Genomic DNA, 24997 nt, shown 5'->3' with positions numbered 1-24997 from the left:
TACCCTACCTGCAGCGAGCACACTGAGTTCCCACAGTGCTGAGTGCGGTGCTGGTTCTCAATGTTCTACTCTTTCCTTGGAATTACTCCTGATTTGGAATTTGGGTATATGCAGTGAGAGTTAAAGGAAGCATTCCAGAAGGTGATGTGCTTGCTACACTCTGGCCTCGCTATGGGGTTGCACGGGAAGTGGTGGAGTTTGTAAATCCTGGTGTGCCACATTCACATGAGTGCAGCTGGAAGCAGAGCTCGGGAGCCCCATCTTGAGCTGTCAGGCCCGCGGAAGAGGTCAGGAGCCAGAGGATGGCCAAACAGCTGGACAACCATGCGAGACTGCAAATGAGCAGCTCATCTGCACACACCAGTCACGAGGGCTGGAAACCTTCCAGTTCTAGTCAGCAAACCGGCTAGAACCCTATCCCCCCTCTGAGCCTGGGCCACGCCACTGAGACACAGGGCCTGCTCGGCATATGCCCCGGGTGGAACGGCACGGCTCCCTGGAGAGCAGGAGGCACCAGGGAGCACCCCAGGCTAACTTTAAAGACTCCTAACCCCTAGTTTATAACCGCTCAGGACTCCTATACCACTCTGAGAAAAGCTACGGGCTGGTTTCCCTGAAAAATGCTTCTCGTGGAATTTCATACGGTAATTCAGGGGATTCTTTAAGAGACTAGAGAAAGAATAGCAGGTGATTCGAATCTCTCCCCACAAACCCCCAGGCTAGGACTCTCTTTTGGGCCCTGCTCTACCTCTCCCATCAACATTTTACAAGTAAAATCACTCTTCTATACCTGACAGCAACCCAAATCATAAAGCAAATAAGGACTCGAAGGTCTGTGTGTAAGGCCGGCTTGGGGACACCGGCCTTACTTCACCGGGTAACAATCAAGAAAACCTTGCCTAGGGCGCCTGGGTGGCTCAGTTGGTTAAGCGACTGCCTTCGGCTCAGGTCATGATCCTGGAGTCCCTGGATCGAGTCCCGCATCGGGCTCCCTGCTCGGCAGGGAGCCTGCTTCTCCCTCTGACCCTCCCCCCTCTCATGTGCTCTCTGTCTCTCTCATTCACTCTGTCTCAAATAAATAAATAAAATCTTAAAAAAAAAAAAAAAAGAAAACCTTGTCTAAATGCCATGGAGAGATCAGGCGTGGCTGCGGGAATCGGGGGACACAGGCAGAATTTCGTCTCCTTCACTTACCTAGTCCCCTTCTTGTTGGGCACTGAGTACGGGCGGAGGAAGTCCAGCTTGCTCTTGCTGATGACACAGAGATCAATGTTACTTCCAGATCCCAGGTCGTTGAAGATGCCAGCTGCAATGGCTTCACTCACCAGCTTCTTGGCTTCCTCCTCCTGAGAAAGAGAATGGCAATGATCACGGCCACAGTCGCTGAGAGGGCGGCTCTTGACATCCACGAAGTGCTCTCACGAGCAGTGCGCAGAATCACGGGTGAGGTAGAAGTTTTCAATGCCCATTTGATAGATGAAGAAAAGGTCTCAAAGTACCAGAACGACCTGCCGAAGGTTCCTCAGCTAGTAAGTGCAGGAACCAGGTCTTCTAAACCCTTTCTGCATGCATCCCTTCTTTCAAAACGCTACTTCACATCAGATAATCACTGCATGACTGAGGACTCTGGGCCGACAGGGAGCAACTGATCATCTGAAACAGGGGCCAGTAAACTTTTCTTGTAAAGGGCCGGGTACTAAACATCTTAGGCTTTGTTAGATATACCGTCTCTGTCATAACTACTCAACTCAGTCACAGTAGCACAGAACAGCCACAGACAATATATAAGCACATGCATGTGGCTGTATGCCAAAAAAACGTTATCAACAAAAATAGGTGGAGAGCCACATTTGGCCCACGGGTTATAGTTTGCTAACCCCTGATCAAAAATGTTCAATAATGGTTAGAACCTGCTTTCAGGTGACATAATGAAGATGTCGTATCAGGGGGAAAAACTAACACCAAAACATTACAGTTCTGGCAAAATGGTGGCAAAGCCAAGGATGGGACCTCTTGTCCAAGAGAATCTATTGCCTTCTACTAAAGAGCCTACATGTTCACTTACAGTGATTCCTTCCCTTGAATCATTCTCTCTTGTACTTCTCCTTTTAGAAGCAAGTCTAAGTCAACAACAGTGACTTGTGAAAAGGTGGATTCATTCATTTCTGATTCAAGAAGGCCTTTCATATGTCGGGTCCTATGCTAGGAGGTAGAGCTACAGAGAGGGATGAGGCCCCAAGGTCTCTGCCCTGTAGGGGTTGAGAGTCCAGTAGGGGTATCAGCCCCACGTAACTACAATGCGGTGTGAGAGGGAGCTGTGGAAACACTGGTGGGGTCAGCAACGCTTCAGGGAGGGGGCTGCAAGGCAGGCCATGCACCAGGCATGCACAAAGCAGGGCAGTAAGACCAAAAGCAGGTAGTGGAGGCAGCAAGGTGGGACCTGGGGAGCACCACGTACAAGCTCTTTAGGCAGCAAGGAAAAAAATGAACCATTCTCCCAAGGAAGAGAGTGCTGCCCCTTTCCCATTCGCCAGTGCTTTAGAGTCCAAAAATATGCAAGCTGAACTAAAGAGCTCATCTACCACTCTTTGAGAAACATGACTCCCCGCCCCAAAGTCCAGCCTGAGATCATCAAAGGGCAGATTTGCTGACTTTCTGTTGTGAGAAGATCTGAGCCACTCAGGGTTCCTGCTCCTCTGCCTGCCCTAAGCCAGGAAGTGGGATTCCAGTGACATGAGCGCCCTCTACAGACTCGAAGAAGGATCGAGACGGCTCTGCTGGAAGTGGGATCCTCAGCAACCCAGCAGTAGGAGCTAGGGGGTTAATCTGATCTTTAACTTACCAGGTTTTTTCACTTTCTGAGTGACACCTATGTTGGGCCAACGGAGCTGGTTATTCTCTTGTGCACATACAGCCCCGTGAGAACTCATTCAAACAGGATCCTCCAATCAGGAATTCTCTCTTGGGGCACCCAAGGGGCCAAAAGCCAGTGAAGGTGGAAGCAAAGAAACCATCTTAGAGGAGATGGCTGCAACCATACAGACAAAACCCAGCCGTAACTTAACGGGCACAGCCTCACTCTAACTTGTTTCTCTTATTAAAAGATTCTAGATTTGCGCACACACACGTGTGTGTGTGTGTATGTGTGCACGTGCGTGTGTAGGGGCACCCTCCTTATTCCCCTGCTCCTCACCCACCCTACCCTCTCCTCTTCCTTTCCCTTCTCTGTTTAATGATCTTCTTTGCTTTGACATCACTGCTGCTGGTGCCTTGAGCCAGCCAACAGTACCTAGTAGATGTCACAAACCCTGCTGGCTGCACTTAGGACTACAGACGGAAATTTCCCAAATCGTCCTATGTTTGGGGACAGAGATGGAAGAAGACGCCGAGGAAACGGAGATACACACATGATCTCAGACATGCGTATCTAATATCTGTCAATGAAACTGGGCACAGATACCGACAGTGCACACATCACAGGCGAATCTTCCCCCATTTTGCAAATATTCTGTAATGTGAATAGATGAACTTATAAAAATTAAAAATGTACAAAAACTTTGTATTATGTATAGCTTGATTTATTCATAAAACTATCGTTATGTGCTGTTAAGTGTAAAAGGCTTTTAAAAATTGGGAAAACACACCTTTTAAATTCCTTTCCTCCCCACCGATTCCTTAAGGAAGAAAATCTCAACAAGGCTCTGGTCGTTTTTCCAATCCTACCCTCATCTCATAGACACAGGACTCAATGTTATGAAATTGAATGAACCTTACTGAGCACCTACCGCAATGTGCGCCAAGTACTGAGTTGGGCATACTGATCATCATTTTTACCTCTGCCCTCAACCATCTTCTGAAGTTAGTACTGTCAGAAACTATAGCTGAGAGAGTGAATGACTTGCCCAAGGTCACCAAGCTAGTAAACCGTAGAACAGGTCCACTGGGCTCCAGAGCCAGAATGCCACAGCACCACACCAGCTCACAAGTAACCTGTCTCAGCTGGGGGCTCCTTAGTGAGTTGGGGACAGTGGACAGTAGTTCCCTGATTCAGGGTATGTCACTCCTCAATCACCTAGGATCTTCAGAACCTGGGCAAGTGGACGGTGGCTGCCAATCAGTCTTTGGGCCAATGGGCGGTTCCTCCAACTGTCATTTCCATAACAGAGGTGGGGGAAGCACTGAGTTTCCCAAATTGCCCATAGACACCACTTAAACGCTTCTACAATGTAATATGGCAGAGATCAATATTAAAAACCCATGTCTTGGGACCCCTGGGTGGTTCAGTCGGTTAAGTGTGCAACTTGATTTCAGCTCAGGTCATGATATCCGGGTCATGAGATCAAGCCCTGCGCCGGGCTCTGCACTCAACAGGGAGTCTGCCTGAGATTCTCCTTCTCCCTCTGCTCCTCCCCGCCTGCTAGCACTCACTCTCTCTCTCTCTCTAATAAATAAATAAATCTTAAAAACAAAACAAAACCCATGTCTTATTTTGCATATCCCCCACCCCTAGCAAAAACCCTCAAAAGGCAAACAGTGAAAATTTACCAAGGCTCTACTGTCTACCCATTACTTACATAGTTAATGTCTTCAACAAACATTTAGAGACACCTACTATGTTCCAGGAAACGCTTCGTATGCCAAACACTATCTTTTACCAGCATATTTCCACACTCAGAATTCTAGACTCATATGCAAATATGCTACTGGGCATATTCATACTGTGTTTTCTTTATAGTGGAGTTTCACAATTAAACAACTCGTCTTTAACACGTTCTCCCAAATATTTAAGAAAACCATCGAGAAGAACCACCAACTGAACGCAAGAGATGGGGAAAACACCACATTTTTATCTATCTCTGGCCCACAATAAATGCAAGAAGCATTGTTCCTTCCTTTAGGATTCCTTCTTCCTAGGGAAATTGCACCTCCCTTTTCTGGAAGCTGCAGGGTGTCCCGAGTTCTGAGCAGCATCTGCCCGGGGGACAGCTGCCACCGAGGGGCTCTGACGAGGGCCCTGCAAAGCCCGTGGCCCCAGCTGAGCAAACCCAGGTGCCATGCTGTTGCCCACTGCCAGGCCAGCGTCCTCCCCCGGCCAGCTGCTATGGATTTACGCTGCGAGTCACAAGGGAACTTGGATTCAGTGTGCACACGGACCAGCAGGACTCATCCTGGCTACCAGAAAAATGGTCCTCTGGCCCAATGGCTGCTTCCTTTTACCTTGAGACACTCAGCCAAAATATCACCACCTGGTGATTAAAAGTTAATCTGGCAGATGTGGAGGCAGACTGGGTCTGAATCCCGTTTCCTACTTACTGCTGTGCAACCTTGGGCAAGTCACTTCACCTCTCCGAATTCACTCTCCTCCCCTGTAGTACAGTGATGATAAATTAGGATTTCCCAAAGGACTGCTGCAAGAATTAGCAATAAGGTATAGAAAGCACCTATTATAGTGCCTGGCACAGAGCTGTTGCTTAATAAAAGGTAACTCATTTAAGAAAGCAAGCCAAAGGGCTCCTGGAAGCACTGACACAAAATTTATCTCGAAGCAGTGACTGCCCGTACCCAACCCCAGGCCAGGAGAAGGTCCAGACAAACATGCTGACAAATCTGCACACAGTTCTGTCAAGAAGTTCCTATAATAATTAATCCAAGCAAAAAGCACACTCCCTAAAAGTTCAGAGAATATAAAAGGAGCACTTCCTGCTTTATGGCTACAAAGACCAAACTAACTGGGAATATCAGTCCCCCGGGCCACCCCTGCTTCTTAAATGAGATTACAATAAGAGTGATGTACTGGAGTGCACGTCAGCTGTGACAAGCAGCACTTTATAGAGCTATCTGTTTGTCTCCATCACTGCATCGCGCAATGTGTCCCTGGACTCCAATGTGCAGCTCCATTTACCGCTACATGACAAATGGGCAGCACTTGTAAAAGGCACAAAGAGGTCCACGTCGGCCATGTAATGGTCACCACAGCTGTACCCGAGTGCTTGAGGGGACAAAACAGACCCCCAAGTTCATTAAACTGACCAGTAATGGATCTTTCAAAAAGTGCCTTAGGAATCGTACAGAAAAGGCTAAAATAAATAACTCAGCATGGAAGGCTAATCTGAAATGGTGTTTGATAAATTATTTATAACACAGGCGATTGTCTGCATTTAATATTGGAGCTACCAGTAGCATCTTTAAAAGATGATTTATGTGTTGTAATGCTATTAAACTTTATATTGGCCCACTGCTAGCTATAAAGTCTGCTGAGATTTAGAGAATGAGTTTTAAACTGTCACTGCAACATCATAGGAGATGGAGACTGTATTAAATCTTTACTTTAAACCTGTTATCTAGAGAGTTGCATTTTGTAGACACTCACAAACTGATAGATTACCTCGGTATCCACTATGGTGCAGGTCCAAAATAGTACTGCAAAGAAACTTTTCCACATTATTCTTGTCTACAGCTACAATTGAATTTCTCTTCTCACTTAAGTGATTTTTAGATGGGGAGTGTCACCAGAGTAAAATGTAGGTGCCCCAACCAATGGGCACTCTGGATAGTTCAGCATCAAATTAATACTCTTTCAATAAACCCTCTATGTTCCACCATTCAGTTATGCATTCTCAAGTGTTTTATTTACATTAGGGGCAGGCAAAACATTAAATATGCATTTGATGGAAAACCCAACACACTATTTTAGATACAGCTTTGGAATGTGAAAATACGTGTGAATGGCAAGTCATTTAAAACAACTGACTTGCATCTAAAATTTTTTAAAGAAATTAAAAAGAAATAAAATTGGTTATTGGCTGGAAAATATAGCCCATGTATGCCAGCTGAGGCACTGGCATTAAAGGAACTGAAAAAAGAAGAAACAGCCTTTTTCACGAAGGACAGAGCTCCCCTGGCTCTACTGTCCTCTGGGGCACTGCAGATGCATCCCTCTGCCTTCCGTCCCACTGTCATGCTGGGAGTCAGGGGACAGTGCTCTCGGCCCTCGGCTCCAGGGAAAGAGAGATGGGGGCAGCACCACAGCCGGACCCTCTCACAGCTCCCACCAGTTCTCCTAGTTGCTATGAAATCTGCAGTGACCATTTAGTTCACAATGGTTTGCTCCTTTACTAAAAACTAAGAGTTTTAGCCAACGAGAACGGAAGCAGTCCAAATTCATCTTGAAAACCCTGCATTATCTTTTGTCACTTTGATTTGAAATAGCAAAAAAATGCTATTGCTCTGATGATCTGCAGCAGAGCAGATTAGAAGTCTGGGTGTGACGAAGAGCTTGGGCTCTAACGAGAGGACCCAAACCACCCCATCTCCCTTCTTGTACCCCAGGCAGCTAGCATGTGGCTTGGCGTGGATGTCAACAAATGAAAACATGAACCATCAACCTCAAATGCATTCCTGGCTTTGCCAAATTGAAAGGTGAAATGAGTTACAAGACAGATCATACCAAAAGGCATAGTTCCAAAAGTGCACCAGTCCCAGCTGGGAAGCAGGGACCAAGAGCACTCCAAGACAGGTAAACGCTTCCAAGGAAGAGGTTTAAACACGGTGTCCCATAGTGGCCTATGGACATGCTGAGGTTCTGCCTACGCCACTGATGCGGCCTGAAGGAGTCATTCGTGGCTGATGGTTGAATAAAATTTAAAGAGCTCAAAAAAGTGTTTAAAACATTCCCCCCGCAAGCAGAATGCTTCCTGCACTCTGGAACAGACATGATGTATCCCATGTGTGGCCACATATTTTACAGTGGGAAAGGTTAATTTAATATTTTTTCAGACTGGGCTGTGTGACGAAAGCGAAGGTGTCTGAGTTGTGGTTTTGGCTTGAGCGGTCTGGGTAAACACGGCCTGCCAGTATGAACACCTGGGAACCGTGAGTGTAACTGAGGTGCAGCTGGTGCTCAGTGTGCCCAGAGTGGGGAGTGAAGTAGTGACTGTGTCTTTAAGGTCTAGAGGGCGCTGCCACTTCCATCCCCTATAGCTTCTGGCACCCAGGATCTGAGCGACGCAAATAAAGAAGGGCAAACCTGCTGCGCGTGCAGGAGTGATCTAAGGGGTTTTCAGAAGGGACAGGAGAGGGTGTTCACGGTCAAGGAATTGCCAACCACGCCACTGCCAACTTGGCCCGTGCCAGATCACAGAAGGATGCAAAAGCCTGATCATAACTCAGGGCCAGGAGAGGAGACGGCTGAGGCTACAGAGCCACGATGGGCCAGAAACAGCTGCCACAGAAAAAGAAAAGAGCAGCACAGCTGGGGCACTGATGGACACAGCGCTGAGCTCCAGGAGCCATGGGCTGCCCGCTGGAAGAACAGAGACAATGCCTCTGTCCAGGGGCTGTTGGGAGGAATAAGGGGACAGGTATGTCCCTGACACATGGACTTTACAAACAGAATTGTGAGCAAGTTCTACGGCAGGAGGATAGAGGCCAGGGTGTGAGGGAACAGGGGACACCCAACCACATCCTCTGGGTCTGTGCCAAATGCTTATGTTACTTATTTAATCCTCCTCACCGCCGGTGAGCAGAGGAAACTGAGGCTCTAGAATGGCTAGCTGACGCACTGAGGGCGCACAGCTGGGTCTGAGTGGGAGTTGGGGATCAGTGCCGGGGTAGGGCCCTGTCTCACCGAAGCCCATCTTCGTACCCTGCCACAGGAAAACTGGTGGTGGGTAAGAGGTCTTGCTGGATTCTGAGATACCGAATGGAAGGAAAAACACCTAAGCTTCCAGAGGGAAAAGGACCAAGAGAGACAGGAACATATTGCTTTCTGCAAGAAGAAGAAATCAGCGTTCACAGCATATGTGTATACAAATATATATTTCCAAGGCTGCAGTGAATCAAATATAATCAGAGAAAAAAACAGGACTAGGTTTAAAGAAAGAGTAAGAAATATGCTCAACAATCCTCCAAATGAAAACCAAGCTGCCCCAGGTAGTAATAAGATCTTCATAATATTTCTCTCTCTCTAGCGGTCAGTGATAACTCTGCCAATAAATTCCTGGAGGTGAAAACAGAGAGGGGGGGGGAAATGAAGTAAATGTGTTCCTTGGGTCACAACAGAGATGAAAAAGAAGAGCCACACTCACATCTGGAGGACAGAAAGCAGGGCAGAGGGCAGGGCACATGTGGGAAGTTTATTGTGGGCACTAGGTTACACTGCACGAACCTGCTTCTACAGCCTCACAAGGATTAGAAAGGACTAGAAGGAGATCCATGGAAGTACAGAGCACCTTTGTTTGAGGAAGTTTAAAGACCACATATGAAGCAAATTTCACATGATACAAAACCCCTGAAAGAAATGTACACGTCAGCTCAGTTCAGCAAACATGTACTAATGCTCTGATCCTAATGTGCTCTGCAGACACTGCTAATCGCTGGGAATAAGGTCCCAACAGACAAAGACCTTGCCCCGAGAGTGTGGAGTCCAGAAGGGAAACAGGAAGAAAAGCTCACTACAATGTGGTAAGAGGTCTTAAGAGGCAGGCCTGATGGGAGAACTAGAGGGGTACAGAGATCTCATGGGGCACAGGTGATGAAGACGAGGCTGAACCGTGACATTCAAGTATATGGCAGCCAAGCCAAGGGGCAGAAGTGACGGAAGGAGTAAAACCGTGACGACGGGAAAGAGAAAGGTGCGGCTGAATGAATACCAGAGAACCTCATCGGCCATACAGGGAGCCCTGCGTGGGAGCAAGTGGAGAATTTTAAGCTGGCGAATGAGGTAGTTAGATTTGTGCTTTATGAAACTGTAACCTGGAGGCAGGAGAGGAGGAAAGGCCCAAGGCAGATGAGAGGAGAGCAGGGGATTACAATGTTCCCAGTGAGACAGTGGAGGGCCAGCAGGGGCGGGCAGGAGGACCATCAACAGGACTGGGAGGCCCGTGCGGCAAGGAGGGAGCTGAAGGTCAGGTGGGAGTGCAGGAGACGGGAAGTGGAAGGTGCTGCCTGGACATCCAGCATCAGTCCCAGGCACTGACCCAACGCTCAACAAAACCAGCCATCACAGAAAGGCCTTTTATAACTTCCTGGCAGCTGTTTTTCTGGTAGGTTGATAGGAGGCAATGATTAACTTAATTACATGTTCCAGACACTGGTAAGGTTCTGCGGTAGGCACTCTAACAGGTGTCACCGAAAAGGGACAAGATAAAGGCAGAGCAGAGCCAGTGGAAGCTGCTGTTTTGGAAAAACCCAGAACATTTGCCAACTTGTAAATGCCATTTCATTGGTGGCACGGGCTCTCAACCTATGCCTGTCTGCCTCTGGAGTGTGGTAGAAAGAATGTAAGGGGTTGGTTAACTATGGGGGCAAGAGCCAAAAGAATGTAAGGAAATTCTAAGGGAAAATCATGCTCATGAGGGTTTTGGCCATTGCAAAGTAAAGTTATGAGAAAGTAGAAGTGAACAGACCTAAGTAAAGCAGACAAGCAGAGAGCAGATGGGGGAAAGAGGGGAGCGGAGATCGTGAGGTGCTACCAACTTGGACACTTCTCCATGAGGCCTCTGGCTGGTCACCTCTTCCTGGGATCCCAGGCACACATGCAGCCTTCAGATGCCCCCTCAGTTACTTAAGGTTCTTGTGAAGAACGGGGGTGCCTCCCAAAGGGGCATAAAGAAACTTCTGGAGCTGATGGATATATTCACAATATGACTGCAGTGGTGGGGCTGGGGGGAGGAGGGAGGAGGCAGCAGAAGCAAAAGAATTGAAGAGAACGAAGACCTAGGAGATCCAAGTCCTGTTACTCAGGAACTATGTGACCCTGGTTGTAAAGTCAACATTTTTAAGTCCCAATTTCCTCATCTGCAGAAGAGGCCTGAAACCATGTGGCACCGGGGTGGTCATGAGGATTAAACAAAGCCCTCTATGCACCACAGAAACTGCTAGCACAGTGCTGGTATGCAGGAAATCCATAATGGGTGCTAACCTGATCCAATTCTCCCCTTTCTCTCACATTCACAAACACCCATTACCAAAAGACTAACTCTTGCAGAACTGCCAACACAAGGGGCACCTGATCATAACTTAGTACTGTTTTTTCAACCCCCAACTCAAAGCAAATCAATTATGAGAGTAGCCCCTATACTAAAAATGAAATTCAAAATGATGCCATAAAACCCTGTGTTCACATGAACACGTTCCATACAGAATTTACTGCCATGCCAATAAGGACCGTACTAAGTGGCACATTTTCACTTACTATATTTCATTAGAAATTATATCCTACAAGAAGGCAGAAAAAGAACTTAGGTTACTATGTGCAGGCCCTGTGCCAAGTACATTCTTCCACTTCTTCCACTCACTATTCCAAATAACCCTTTCAAGTAGGAATGACCCGTATGTCCATTTTACAAATCCAGGGAACAAAGGCTCAGAGAGGGAAAATGACTAACCCAAAGGCACACGGCCAACAACTGGAAAGTCTGAGATTATACAGAGTTCTGTCTGACTCAAAAGCCCATGGTTTTTTGTTTTTTCACTCAAGACAACAGAACCTCCATATAACTAGTTTCCAAAATCACTAATGATGCTCGTCTAGTCCTTAGGTGTAACTGATGAACCCACTCATGGGTTTACCTTTTTAAAGTAGCTGACCTCTAAAATTCTTCAAATCTGCAAGTATACCACTTACATAATGCTACTCAATCATTCCACCAATTCATCATGCTCGTTAACATTTGGTAAAACTAAGAACATCCTGATGGATCTCTCGTACACTCATCAAACCCCAAAGCAATAGCCCATCAATTCACTGCATCAGTACCACATTCAAATGTTTGCATTTCCCTACAATACATGGATAAAACCTCTCAGCAAACAGGATGAGTCAAATTGTTTTTCGACCACCTTGTGTATCAATAAAGAAGATACCATTTAACTGAATTTTCCCATCAGGCCATTTGTTGACTGTAAATCTTAACTAAAACTGACCAAGAAAGGCAAGTGCGCTTTAATTTTCTTCTGACATTTTGGGGCAAGAAGTAGTCAGATGATAAGAGAACTTTTGTTAAGCCTGAGTACAATTTACTAACAATCCTCTCAAGTACTGACTTAAGCCCACGTTGCGAATGAGGCTTAGGTTTTATAAACTGGGGCTACAGGGGTTACACCAGAGGCAAAAATCAATCCTCACGCCCAGACCTCTTCAAAGCCCATGCATGCACTTTCCATCACGCCCTGTTTATGCTGCTGTCACCCCAATTCAATTTATCTGACTTAAAAGAAACCAATGTATTTGTCAAGGAATCAAAGTTAAATGTGCCCTTAAATCTTTTCGATCTCCTGGTATCGTCACAGTTCCAAGTTTAGAAAAACTAGATTCCAACATGATGACAGGGTGACAACCATTCCAGGTGTGACTGGGCTCTGTACACTGGCCGCTGCAGAGTTTCCAAAATCTGTACTACTGGGTGGAATTTTAAAATGTCAATTTAGCACAACTTCGTATCATTTTCTTATCTTTGTTCCTACACCATTTCAGGGTTAGGGGAGAGCAGTCTAAATGACCTCACAGAAACCCACAAGTAACATTACCTGTTAAGGTTAAAACTTTAACTCCCTTCCTGAGGTATGCGGCTGGGGTCTCATTACAGCAGGGAAGCTCACATCCCACCATGCACCACACACTAAGTACCAGCACCTCCCAATCACACTGCAACGGAAATCTCAAAGGACATCTGAAAAGTCTGCACGGCTTCTGCACCCACTGCCGAAACACAACCACCTCTAATGGAACGTGGCAGCTTTCTAAACTAAATATTCACACGGAGGGACAGGGATGCTAAGCTCGGCCTTATCCCACACTGAAGAGGTGGATGCTAATTAAAAGGCCACTCCGACTCAGGAAATGACCACCCAGACAACTCTGGACACCGTCTGGAGTTTCGCTTTCCTATTTCCGAATATGTTCAGCTGTCCAAACTTCCAGGGTTACACACTGAGAAAAAGAGCAGGAGCTCCCCCCGCCCCCGCCCCGCACCTCTGGACATGATGTGATGCCCCCTGGTCTCTCCTTTGCTGCAGCCTCCCTGTCGCACCCCTTCCTCAAACCCTAGGACAAAAAAAATTCAAGGGAGGAGTCACGTGCGCTTTGAGGCCATCTGAAAGTCCCCAGACAGATTCCATAATTCCCTTCTGTATTACTTCTGCGCCCCCCAACAGATGCACCTTCTTGTGCTTTTCACACTGCACTTTCAATAGGCGCTGGTAGGCCGGTCCACCCCACTAAGTCGTAAATGTTACCAAGGGAGGGACCATGGCTCATAACCAGGCACAGACCTTGGCACCCAGTTGGAGATCAGTACAACTTAGGTGAATGGAACAGAAGGCCACCCCTCACATCTCTGAATGATACCACCTCTCAACAGTTTATAAAGGCTCTCGTGGAGACTCAATGGGGATATAAAAGATGTTCTTCTGGTGATGTAGGTACCAAGAAACTTCTGGTTTCTTCGCCCACTGCCCTTCTGCCTTTGCCAATTTTGATGTTTTTGAGAAAGCACCATTTTTAAAAGCCTTTATAACAGCAGACGGTATCCAGGCTATGTTCCTTCTGACCATAATCATTTGGCTATTTTTGGAACAGTTTTTACTTCAGCTAGCAAAATCTAGACGAGGCTGTGATGCAAAAAAGAAAAAAAAAAACAAACCTGTCATAATTGTAGTAATGGCTTTGAAATATCTCATCTAAGCCAACTTTATTCTCACGCCTCTTAAAAATTGCTAAACCCTTCAAATATTGGCAGTTCCATTTATTCAGATCTTCTGATACATCATATTTGCCGACTTTTCCCCCCTTGAGTTGATACAGATCTATGAAAACTGTGAAACAAAACTTCTCTGCCTGTGCAAATTACAGGGGCATTATTAAATTACCATATGTTCTAGATCAGAAGGTAAAAATAGTACAGCAGCCCAGGAAAACTTCCCAGCCCATGAAAGCTGACAGTTACTGAAATACAGATCAAATGCTCAAGTTCCCCCTTTTCTTGCAGCAGTGGTCCCATTTAACACTTAAATATCTTACATAAGTCTACCATTTTTATTTTATGTTCATTTACAGGTAGAACATAAACGACCACGGGCACCACATTTAACTATTTAGCCCCAAGTGGTATTTTACACTTAATTCTTCCACAGAGCTATTTCATTTTTAAAAAAAAAAAGCAGCAACTTCCCTACGATGCTTCATCACACGTGAGCGCGTGTCAGCCAACGTGTGACGTGTGGCTGCTGTGCACACCCGCGTGCCCACCACCCCCCCTTTCTGGTATCACACCCCACACAAATACAATAAGCCATGTTAATATTTCATACCACTGTGAAATATGCTGGAGTATCAATTCAACATCTGCCGTCTTTAGGGTCCGGGAGTCCCGCAGAGACACTTTCAATTTGTAATTGAGTTCTATGCTGAATTAATCAGCAGTTTATCTTTTTTACTAAAATAACATCTTCACCACTAACCCAGATTTACATTAACAATTTATGCCAAATTACCTGCCAAGGCAAAACTTATAAGATCCTAAGCTACCATCCAGTAACACTCAGTCCTATATTTCATTTCTTGTATTTCTCTAACCTCTATACGAGAAAGTGGAAATCCATTGTTTAAGAGCTGCCAGCCTCTAACCACAGACGACCTCTTGGATTCCTGATACAGAGCCTTACTTCTGACAGTGAAATTCGGCGGGGCGGGGGGGGGTCCCTCTTCTCCTGAAAGCCACTGTTCAATAAGTGGTTATGATTCAAAATTTTTACAAAATAAGAGTCCAGGATGGAATGAAATCAGTGAATAATAAAAGCGTATCTTTTATTTCTTTTCCCAAGGAGCTGTGGCAGTCCAGTCTTGGCCTGGCTTGCTTGAGTAACAGAAAAAGGCAACGCAGATAAAGGGGACATTTTTAGTGTCTTAAATTATGTCCCTGAGACCCCCACCACTATTACCAATGTGGTAAGAGATGGATAAAGAAGTTCATTTTCTCTTTGATATCGTGATGTAGAATATTATATTATTAACAAAACCAACTTCCTTTTAATTCTACCCATATAGTTGAAAGTCACCAAACATTTATTTCTATTCAACACTGGAATCTAGCTCTTGCCTCTCTCTGATTAAAGAGTTGCTGGTCACAAAGAAGTTACATTTTGCCTGCTGGCTCTTTGCCACAGGTGCAGCAAGCAATATACTTTGTGAAATATTTCTCCTACATGGAGTATTTCCCCCTTTCTCAGTTATAGGAAATATGTAAAGTGAAAACATTTCAAATGGGAACACCTGCTCCAAAGAAATGCATCATAAATAATTACCTATCTACCACAGAGTAAAATAATCCCTCCTTTTCAATCTACTTTGCCCATAGCTGTATAAGGAATTTCCACCGTCATACAGAATGGCCTCCTGCAATACTACCTCTGGATCGCAGCACCAAGAATAGTGCAATGCCTCGCATGCAGCTGGTACCCAATAAGTACCTGCTAATTGATTACATATTGACTTTACAAGAAAATGAAATTCAGTGTGTACATAGCATAGAGTGAAAAAAAATTTTGCACAGAAAGATTTGTGGCAGAAAAAACAACAAAGAATTGCCCAAGCCGGTAACTACAGCAGTGTAGTGTCTGTAGTCCTTCCAGCGTGCCGCAAAGACCTGGCGGGAGAGGACTTCGAATTTTACACCGGGTCACTTCCCTCAGATCTGCTGACACTTGAATTCTAAGAGGAATCCATTCCTAGCTCACTGGAGATTTTGGTAAACCATACCTTTCTTGCTGGGTCTCCTCCCATCTAATCCCCTTTTATTTCCTGAAACTAAATGGGAAGAGTTAAGACACTTTCTAAAATTTTCTTTGCCCCTTCCCCAAAATACCCCACTTGGAACTTCAACTTGTATCAGAGGCAGAATAAAATGGCAAGGGTGGAAACAACGGTCAGCCAACACCATTAACTGAGGGTCTGAAGACAGGGAGATACGGAAGACACACAAGACTCAGCCAGACGAACGGACACTGAAGTGGCCATTCCTAAGTCAGGAAGATGAAGGAGTCCTGCAGAATCAGAGAGAAAGAAGCAATTACTTGTGAAATTCCAAGCTCTGTATAGAGGGAGCAAAGTCCTGCTCTTGAATTATCAGGAGAAAGACCAAAGAAAACTCCCATCTGCCTTAGAAAACATCCCAAGAGGAAAAGATCCAAGGGAAGAAACGTTAACTCAAGAAGTCCTTTCCTGCCTCTCCGAAGCTGGCTCACTAGTGGGCTCCAACTCAGGAGAAAAAACCCACTTTGTAAATGCGGGACAACTCAAAATACCGGGTCTGGTGAAAAGCTCTAACCATCAACAGGGTCTTCTCATCATCATCTATTCTAAAGGTTAAAAGTGATTCTCGAATCACCCATGGAATCATAACACCAACCTCAGTATCTGTTCATTTCTAAAATTAACTGTTTAACACCACTGGAAATCACTACTTAAGAAAAATCCTACACTGGGCCCCCGGGATTATAATTTTGGGTTCTGACATCTCTTAAAAAAAAAAAAAAAAAAAAACTAATGCTGGGGCGCATGGGTGGCTCAGTCAGTTAAGTGTCCGATTCTTGATTTCAGCTCAGGTCATGATCTCAGGGTCATGGGATCGAGCTGAGCACAGTGTCTGCTTGTCCCTCTCCCTCTGCTCTTCCCCCGGTTCACGCTTGCTCTCTCTCTCTCTCTCAAATAAGCAAACAAATAAAATCTTAAAAAAAAAACAAACCTACTACTTTAAATACAACCAGAGAGAAAATTATTGAGGAAAAGTAATACATTTTTTTGATCCAACAATAAAGACACAACTTAACTACATCTAACGCACATCTAGTGACCCGGTCACTTCGGAAACCAGACCCTCAAAAGGTGAAATACAGAGTTACCATATGACCCAGCAACCCCACTCCAAGGGACTGACAAGAGAAATGACAATGCATGTCCACACAAAAACTTGTACACAAATGTTCACAGCATCATTATTCAAAATAACGGAAACAATCCAAATGTCCATCAACTAATGAATGGGTAAATAAAAGGTGGTATGTCCACACAATGGAATATTATTAAACCATAAAAAGGAATGAAGTTACAACATGGATGAAATATTATGAAAATATTATACGTTAAAGGAGTAGTCACCAAAGACCACATACTGCTATGATTCCTATTACATGAAATGTCCAGAAAAGGCAAGTCTATGGAGACAAAGGGAGACTAGCTGTTGCCCAGGGCTAGGAAGGCTGAAGGTAGATGGGGAGTGACTACTAATGAGTACGGGGTTTCTTCTGAGGGTGATGAGAATGTCCTAAAATTAACTGTGGTGATAGTTGTGCAACTCTGAGAATATACTAAAAACCACTGAGCTGTACACTTAGAGTAGCTGAGTTGTACAGATATAAATTATATCTTGATGAAGCTATTTTAAAAAAGGCAACCAACATTAAAATTTTACACTAGACGAATCAAAACATCCTATGACATGTCACAAGTCAAAGAACTCACTTTCTAATAGTATTTTTTCTTTTTCTTTTTTTTTTTTAAGATTTTATTTATTTATTTGAGAGAGAATGAGAGAGAGAGCATGAGAGGGGGGAGGGTCAGAGGGAGAAGCAGACTCCCTGCCAAGGAGGGAGCCCGATGCGGGACTCGATCCTGGGCCAAAGGCAGTCGCTTAACCAACTGAGCCACCCAGGCGCCCTCTAACAGTATTTTTTCAAAGCTAGAGATCACAATAAGCACAAATGTCAGCACAGATCCTCAAAAAACCATTTAATAAGAAAGAATTTTAGCTCTATGTATTTTTTCCCAGACATACAAAGATACCTAAACAGATGTAGCAACCAGACAAACATAACCTTAAAATCTAAAAATTAGGAAAAGTGTGTCAAGTTCAGCTCATTAAGCTGACACCCATTAAAGTGCAACAAGAAAAACAGCCTTAAACACCATCAGTATCAATACAGACAGAAAAACCATTGTTTATGAGAGCTATCGAAGGTCAGGGTTTTTTTGTTTGTTGTGTTTTGTTGGGGTTTTTTTTGCATTTACTTAAAACTCCATTTGATGCCAACAGGGTTCAAGTCACACAGGAAGGTGCTTCGGCTCAACATTGATAGTCCTCCTTGATCTCCATTGTCTGTTGTGTGGGTTTCGCCAGCAACCCTCCCAGCGAGTGGTCACCTTCCTATGGAGTCATTAAACCTCTGAATGTCAGCTGGTGGGATTAGCCAGCAGCTTCCACACCTGAGCCCCCGTGGCAGGGACAGAGGCATTTGGATCAAGATCACTAATGAATACAGAATTCATATGCCGCTTGTCAGGACTCCTGAGCTCAGAGTCACACAGATGCAACCTAAATAAGACGGAGGACAGAACCATTGTTGACGAAGATTAAAAAGTTTTGGCAGTTGGGGGGAAAAAAAAAGAGCACCTCATTATTCAAATATGATAGTCTTGCTTATTTTTTTTTATTTTTGTTCAAGTTATTCATGATTTGCCTCAAATGGACAAATGCCATTCACCAATATTTAAGGAGTTCTTGGTCTCATTACTAAATTTGAAGCGGTCTATGCCATCTGAACATTAGCTATATAGAGAAAACAGCTCTCTTGTGAATATCTGAAAACTGGGGGGGAAAACCAGTCAAAAGGTATTTGGGGTGAAGGAGGGTTCAAAGGAAAAGGTCTGATGAATTCAAAGAGAAGAAAACAATATTTTTCATAGCCGAGTGACTTTTTTCGATCTCCCAGTATCTCTGTGTATTTCTAACTTCTTGTGTCTTTCTATTCCCGGGCTCACCGACGAGGTATGTGCACCTGCGCTGACGTTTGTTTGGCTTCCGGCCGTCTACGCGAGACCTCATCGGACAAAAGGAACAGCCCAGACAGCCCAGACCTCAGCTCACCCGGAATAAGAGGTCTCGCCCCCTCTGTTGTCAGAGACCTGGAAGCCCAGCAAAGAGGCAGAGTGGCACAGTGATGGATCACGCTGGAGGGCCCTCAAGCCAGGCCGAGCAGGAGGCAAACAGTGCCTCCGTCGCTGGCAAGCTGTGTGACCTGGGGCAAGGTGCCTATCTGACCTCCCCACGGCCTCCTGCTCTTCTCCACAAAGCGGGGCTAACAAAGTACAGGCCCCACGCAGTTACTGAAGAGTAAAGGAGAGGACGCCGAGGAAGCTAGAGGGTCCGGCGCAGCGCACCAGGACCCAACAAGCACTGGCTGCCACGGTTACTGTACCTTCAATAGCTCCTCCCCCATCCCAGCAAAAAGGCAAATACTTCCATGGCCTCTGGTATGTGTCAAACAGGCTTCCTCTGCTGTCATTATGGCCTCTCCATAAGTCTGTCTCGGATTTTAAGCTTTCGGATGGAAAAGAAGAGTCCTATCTGTATGATGCTATAATCGCCAAGCCTGATGCAGGTACAAATGGTCGTATTAGTCGTTGCTATGGGATGTTTGTATCCTGCTACTGATGAACTGAAAAACAGATGCAGCTGCCATATTTTAGAGCCAATGTTGTGTGAGCCACCATTAAGGTGTTTTACAGACCACATCTAATCCTGACAGCAACCTCCAGGCAGGTCTCTGGATCCCCATCTTCTAGACAAACAGTCTTGGGCCGTGGCTCGCCCCGAGTCATGCCACGAGGACAGTGGAACCAGACTCACAGCCCGATCCTCTAGCTCCTAAGCTCCCATTCCCCTTTCCACCTGACCACACTGAACCCATGCTCTGTATTTTCCTTCGGGACCAGTCTCCGTGCCAAGCTGAACAAATTCTTCCTTTTAATCAAAATAATGCAGCTCTCTTACACTACGGTCCGTCTCGCAAAGCACAAATGAATCTGTAACGTCAGTGTCTTGCACCAGACTTAAAAACAAAAAAAACCCCCACTACAGTTACTTCTAAGATCTGCTGTCAGGACACCATATTGGTATGAATTCTTTCATTACTTAAAGTGGATCTATAGCTGCCTGCGATGACAGATTAATTCTGTTTCTTCGGTAGCTAGGTGTTTGGCATCACGTCTGTGAGGTAACCACAAGCCTTTAGGGCGAGAGCTGCTCACATCTTTAGCAATCTATAAGGGCTTCTCTAGAGGCCAGCACTTGCCGAGCGATGAAATAGGACTCCATAAATCAGCCGGCTGAAGTGGCACTTGTATACGTCACCATCTATCTTCGTGGCTTCTCTCTGAAGGGTAGAGGGTAAGAGCTCATCCCTCGGCATTGTGACCAGAGAAAGGACCATCACAGTTGGCACTGACTAAGCATGTGCGACTTACAACTGAAGACACACTAAGACTAGGAGAAAAAAAAAGACCCTGCTGGTGTTAGCACGCCTCAGGCAGTGGGAGAAGCTTCGGCAACTCATCTTCAAAAGGCAGGGAGCCAGAGCTCTAGAAACCTGCAAAAACTGGCTAAGCCTGCAGTCTTCATTTCTCTAAGTTGAGCATCTTCAAAGTCTAGAATTCTAACTGTAGGGCACAGCAGCTGCCACTGCAGATCTGATCCTCTCCGCTTTTGGCAGCTCTCAACTTGAGATTCTAGCAAAAGAATTTTTCAAGTCGCTATTATTGCCTGTCACGGATTTCTAAATATTGTGCACTATCCGCTGTGGCATGGCTCTCAGGGGACGCCAGAGCATGCCAAATGCATAACAGAATGAAAAACAGTTTCTATTCTTCAAATAAATGCTAATTTTTTTTAACTGTGCTCACACGATGTGTTTGGTGACCAACTTCAATAGTAAAGAATATGTATCAGAGAGGGGGAAAAAAGCGGATTGTCTTTTCCAGCAGCATTCAGCTGCTACTTTCATTAAGCTTGTTTAATTAGATTCCAGATGCTAATTTGCAAGTCGATACCAGAGGGTGCAGGACAGTTTGCCTTTGAATCGTTTCCCTGTGATGTGAGGGTTCTGCCGCACACCACTACCCTTCAGCGGCCCTCGCACGCTATTCTGACAATTAGTGCAAAGAGGGGACAGTATTGATCTTGACAGACAAAATATTAATCTTCTACCCGTTTTAATGAATTATAATCTTCGAGAGTTTAAATTTCTCACTGGGCCAAATGAAAACATTCCTTCTTACAAAGGAACGGGATGGAAGCAAGACTAAACTAAGTTATCTGGTGGATTGCCTTAATTCCCTCCCTGCCCTAAAATCAAATCTGTTTTTATGTGAGCAATTTTAGCAATTTTCAAGATACCCTCATATTTCCAGGTATTTTGGTCAAATTCCTTATACTTAACTGGAAAATGGCCTCAAAAGGCCACACTGTGGTTACACTAGTTTCCTGTCTAGCTAGCCTGTAGGTAATAACCAGGATCAGGGGCTTAATTCTTATACCAGCTTTAACAATAGGAAAAAAAAAATCTGGGGCAATGGCTCTGTGCAATCCAGCATCACAAAAAAAAAAACAAACAAACAAACCCTCTAATATAACTGACCCCTTGCCATTAGGTCAACTCACACATTTCAAAATACACTCTTCTAACACATAGCAAATAAGCAACTTTGCTGATAAAAATAAAGCGGGAGATTTATCAGAAGTAATACAATTTTTTATGCCTTCATTTCTATCACAGCTGAGTATCATCAACAGTAAAGGTGAAGTTATCAGACTGTAACAAAGGAGGGTTAATCTGGGAACGACTAAGTAAAGTTGCTTTTGACACCTTTTTATCCAAACAGTTAGCCTGCTAGGGGTAAGGAAAGAGGAGGCGGCGGCAGCATAGTTCCTGCCCTAGGAGGACTTCCAGGCTAACAGTAAGGAGAGAAACAACAAAATGAAAATTCCAAGACCACTGAAGCAGTGCCAGGTCACAACCGGGTGAGGATTCGTAAAGACTGTAAGGTCTCTTAAACTCACATGGTTAGCGGGCAGTTTCTCTGCAACCCTGAACCAGGGCTTTTACCTGAGGCAAGTCATTGGCTCAGATAACCTGAAACAGCAGAGGCCTGTCTTAGCCATTCATGAATCCCAGCTGGGTTTCACTGTTCGGCTTTTTGGCCTATAATTTCCCAATGAGCATTTGCCCTTTGCTCCATCTTTGTGTTGCCTGTGTACTTAATGGGGTGTTTGCTCTGTTGACTCTGACCCAATGCGGTATATTACTTGAGAAGTGTAGTAATTATCTTCCTCTGTTATCTCAGAAAAACGTTCAGCACTTTCCACATCGGAAGAAGAGAAAGTCCCCTCCATTTCCCAGGTGGTTTTTGATGACTCAGATTTTGCTTTATAGAGCGCAGGGTTATCCTGTCTCAGCTCAACAAACACATACTGAACATGAGCTGAAAAACAGAGATGATTTCATGGCCTCTGCCCACAAGGGTCTCCCTCTATCAAGGGCAAGTGAGGGAGATGCCCCCCAAAACAGCCATAAAACAATGGGACACGTGTGTACAATGGAGGACAAGGACACAAATAAATGAAGAAGCAACTGAGGGCATTGCCGGCCGACACGGGCAGTGAGGATTCAATGCCAAGCAAGTACACCCTGTATCCAATAAGAGCAAGCTGGCAAGAAGGGCTGTGGGGGAGTGCGATGTAGCCCTAGGTTTCCCAAAGTCTAATACTCATACCCCTGGGCTTGCACAAGATGGGTGATACATGAATACATTTTTTATTTATATTTATAGTGTGCACTCACTTTCATTTGTCTCAGGGAAAAAAAACAACAACAACGCACCAAACCCAGGATTTCATAGATCTAAACTGTATTTAAAAACTGAATTTAACTTAAAAAGGTGAACTGAAGTGATTGTAGGGAAGAAGAGAAAGGGAACTGACAAAAGAATTACAAATGCCAAGATCTATCTAACTGTAGAGTTAAGATCCGTGCATTTTATTACATGTAAGTGCTATCTCAATTTATAAAATAGTGAATTAATTTTTTTAAAATTTCTCAAGAAAAATAATAGTACAGGTGTCACCTGGATATGGCAGAAACCTTAAATGTGATATGCAAATGACAAGTTCAAGAAACAATACTATCCTAGCCTGTCCAGTAGAAATATGTGAACCACATACACAGTTTTAAATTTCCTAGTAGCTACATTTGAAAAAGTAAAAATAGGGGTGCCTGGCTGGCTCAGTCAACTTAAGTGCCCGCCTCTTGGTTTCAGCTCAGGTTGTGAGATCAAGTCCCACGTCAGGCACCACGCTCAGTGCGGAGTCTGCAAGAGATTCTCTCTCTCTCCTCTCCCTCTGCCCCTCCCCCTACTCGTGCTCACGCAAGCTCTCTCACAAGTGAATAAGTAAAATCTTAAAAATAAATAAATACAAGTGAAATTAAATTTTAATAATTTGTTATTTAACCCCATACACTTAAAGTAGTACTATTTCAATATGCAATGAATACATACATTAATGAAATATATACATATTTTCTAAAGATTTATTTGTTTTAAAGAGAAAGAGAGCATGCATGCATGCGTGCCCATGGTGGGGAGGGGCAAAGGGAGAAGGAGAGAGAATCCCAAGCAGACTCCCCACTGAGCACAGAGCCCAATGCAGGGCTCAATCTCACAATCCTAAAATCATGACCTGAGCCAAAACCAAGAATTGGACACTTAACCGACTATGCCACCCAAGTGCCCCAATGAAATATATTTTTAAAATTTTTTGCACTAAGTCTTTAAAATCTGGTGTGCATTTTCTACTTACAGCACTCTCAAGTCAGACCAGACACATTTCAAATGCTCAAGAGCTACAAGTGGTTGCTGGCTACCATACTGGACTATGAAGATAATGAGAACACAGTAAAGGTTTTTAAGGAGACAGGGACTTTCATTCCATAAATACTGCAGTCTAGGAGCAGCACTTCCAAGGCACAGGTTTGTGGGAGGGAGGCAGGCAGGAAGGCAGGCAGGCAGGCAGGAAGAAAGGAAGGAAAGAAAAGGGGGGTGTACTATGAGCTAACTCTAATTGATTTGTTTTAACAATAAAGCCAAGAGTTTATTTAATGAGTCTGGACTAAAAATCACTGTTTGGCAAAGAATATGTAATTATGATAGCCTGGAACTGCCCCTTTCTTACGCAGTTCTCTGTGAAGTATGCAGAAGCTACTGTCCTGGCAATCCGCGTAAGATGTAAGAGGCAGAGTGCTCTCCTGGGTTCCTGTGTGAGACATGTCCAGAATGCTTTCTCATACTGGAAGGAAATAAGCAGATTTAGCCATCCAACCTGCAGGCTCAAAAGAGGCGAGAAAGAAAATTCATGGAGGGCTTCTTGTCACAGAAAGACAGAAAGCCTTCCTGGAAAGAAGGAAAATAAAGTTGGGAAATCTGAAACCAAAATGTCTCCACAAGTTCTATGCAGATGCAGAGCCAGAAATGACACCTTGCCAGATTCTTTTTCACAACAAAGAAGTCATTAAAACTCATCCTCTCAACTTCGCCGGCCAGTCTCAGCCTCCCATTGAAAGTGCATCGTTTCATCAATTCTCCCCAAAAAAGCAAGGTGGCCAGTAGTTAGCGGCCTGGTCTTTACAATAAATTCTTTTGGTGTCTATCAACAACCCTTTAGATTTTTTAAGTATTATCTCCTGACAGGTGTTATACTATTATTTGCCTTCCGTTTACATTTAAAGTCACTTCACCGAAGAAGCAGGTACTACCTTCTTTATGAGAGTGATTTTGTTCACTGTCTGCGTCAAGTTTCAACTTCCGTGACCAAAACCAGTCACGTGAAATTGTAAAATTAATTAATCAATCTGAAATGGGAATCTGGCCAGGCTATTTCAAGGTCTCACAGCTGATACAGAACATCAAGCGGTCTGAGTTGCATTTAAAATTGATCTAAGGAACACATTCTTCAGACTGAGGATACCACAAATTTTATTGAAGGGATGATCACATTTCCCTTTACTCCCTCGAATCACATCAATATTAAATTCATGGCCTTTGAATCACTTCAAATCTAAACTCTGAATAATGTAAAATTACTTTAGCAGAGTGTTAAGTCACTTTTAATAT

The 24997-nt window shown here is 44.6% G+C and overlaps 1 protein-coding gene across 2 annotated transcripts in view; it reads right to left on the bottom strand.

The window, feature by feature from the left end:
- The window catches only part of PSMB7 (proteasome 20S subunit beta 7), a 59098-nt gene that overhangs the window by 2205 nt on the left and 31896 nt on the right, over window positions 1-24997 (bottom strand). The window contains exons 7-8 of one of the 2 annotated variants that reach the window (XM_035015831.1): window positions 24060-24173; window positions 1195-1346 (exon numbers count right to left, since the gene is read on the bottom strand). In XM_035015831.1, the coding sequence (XP_034871722.1) occupies window positions 1195-1346; window positions 24060-24173 (266 nt within the window). The remainder of the gene's footprint in view (window positions 1-1194; window positions 1347-24059; window positions 24174-24997) is intronic. The other variant, XM_035015832.1, reaches the window with a different exon arrangement.

This window comes from Mirounga leonina, unplaced genomic scaffold (genome assembly GCF_011800145.1).
Source record: "Mirounga leonina isolate KUSES-001 unplaced genomic scaffold, KU_Mleo_1.0 Mir_170, whole genome shotgun sequence".
NCBI classification, from domain to species: domain Eukaryota; kingdom Metazoa; phylum Chordata; class Mammalia; order Carnivora; family Phocidae; genus Mirounga; species Mirounga leonina.
The sequence above is the reverse complement of the archived record's forward strand: the minus strand, read 5'-3'. Positions and strand labels throughout refer to the sequence as shown.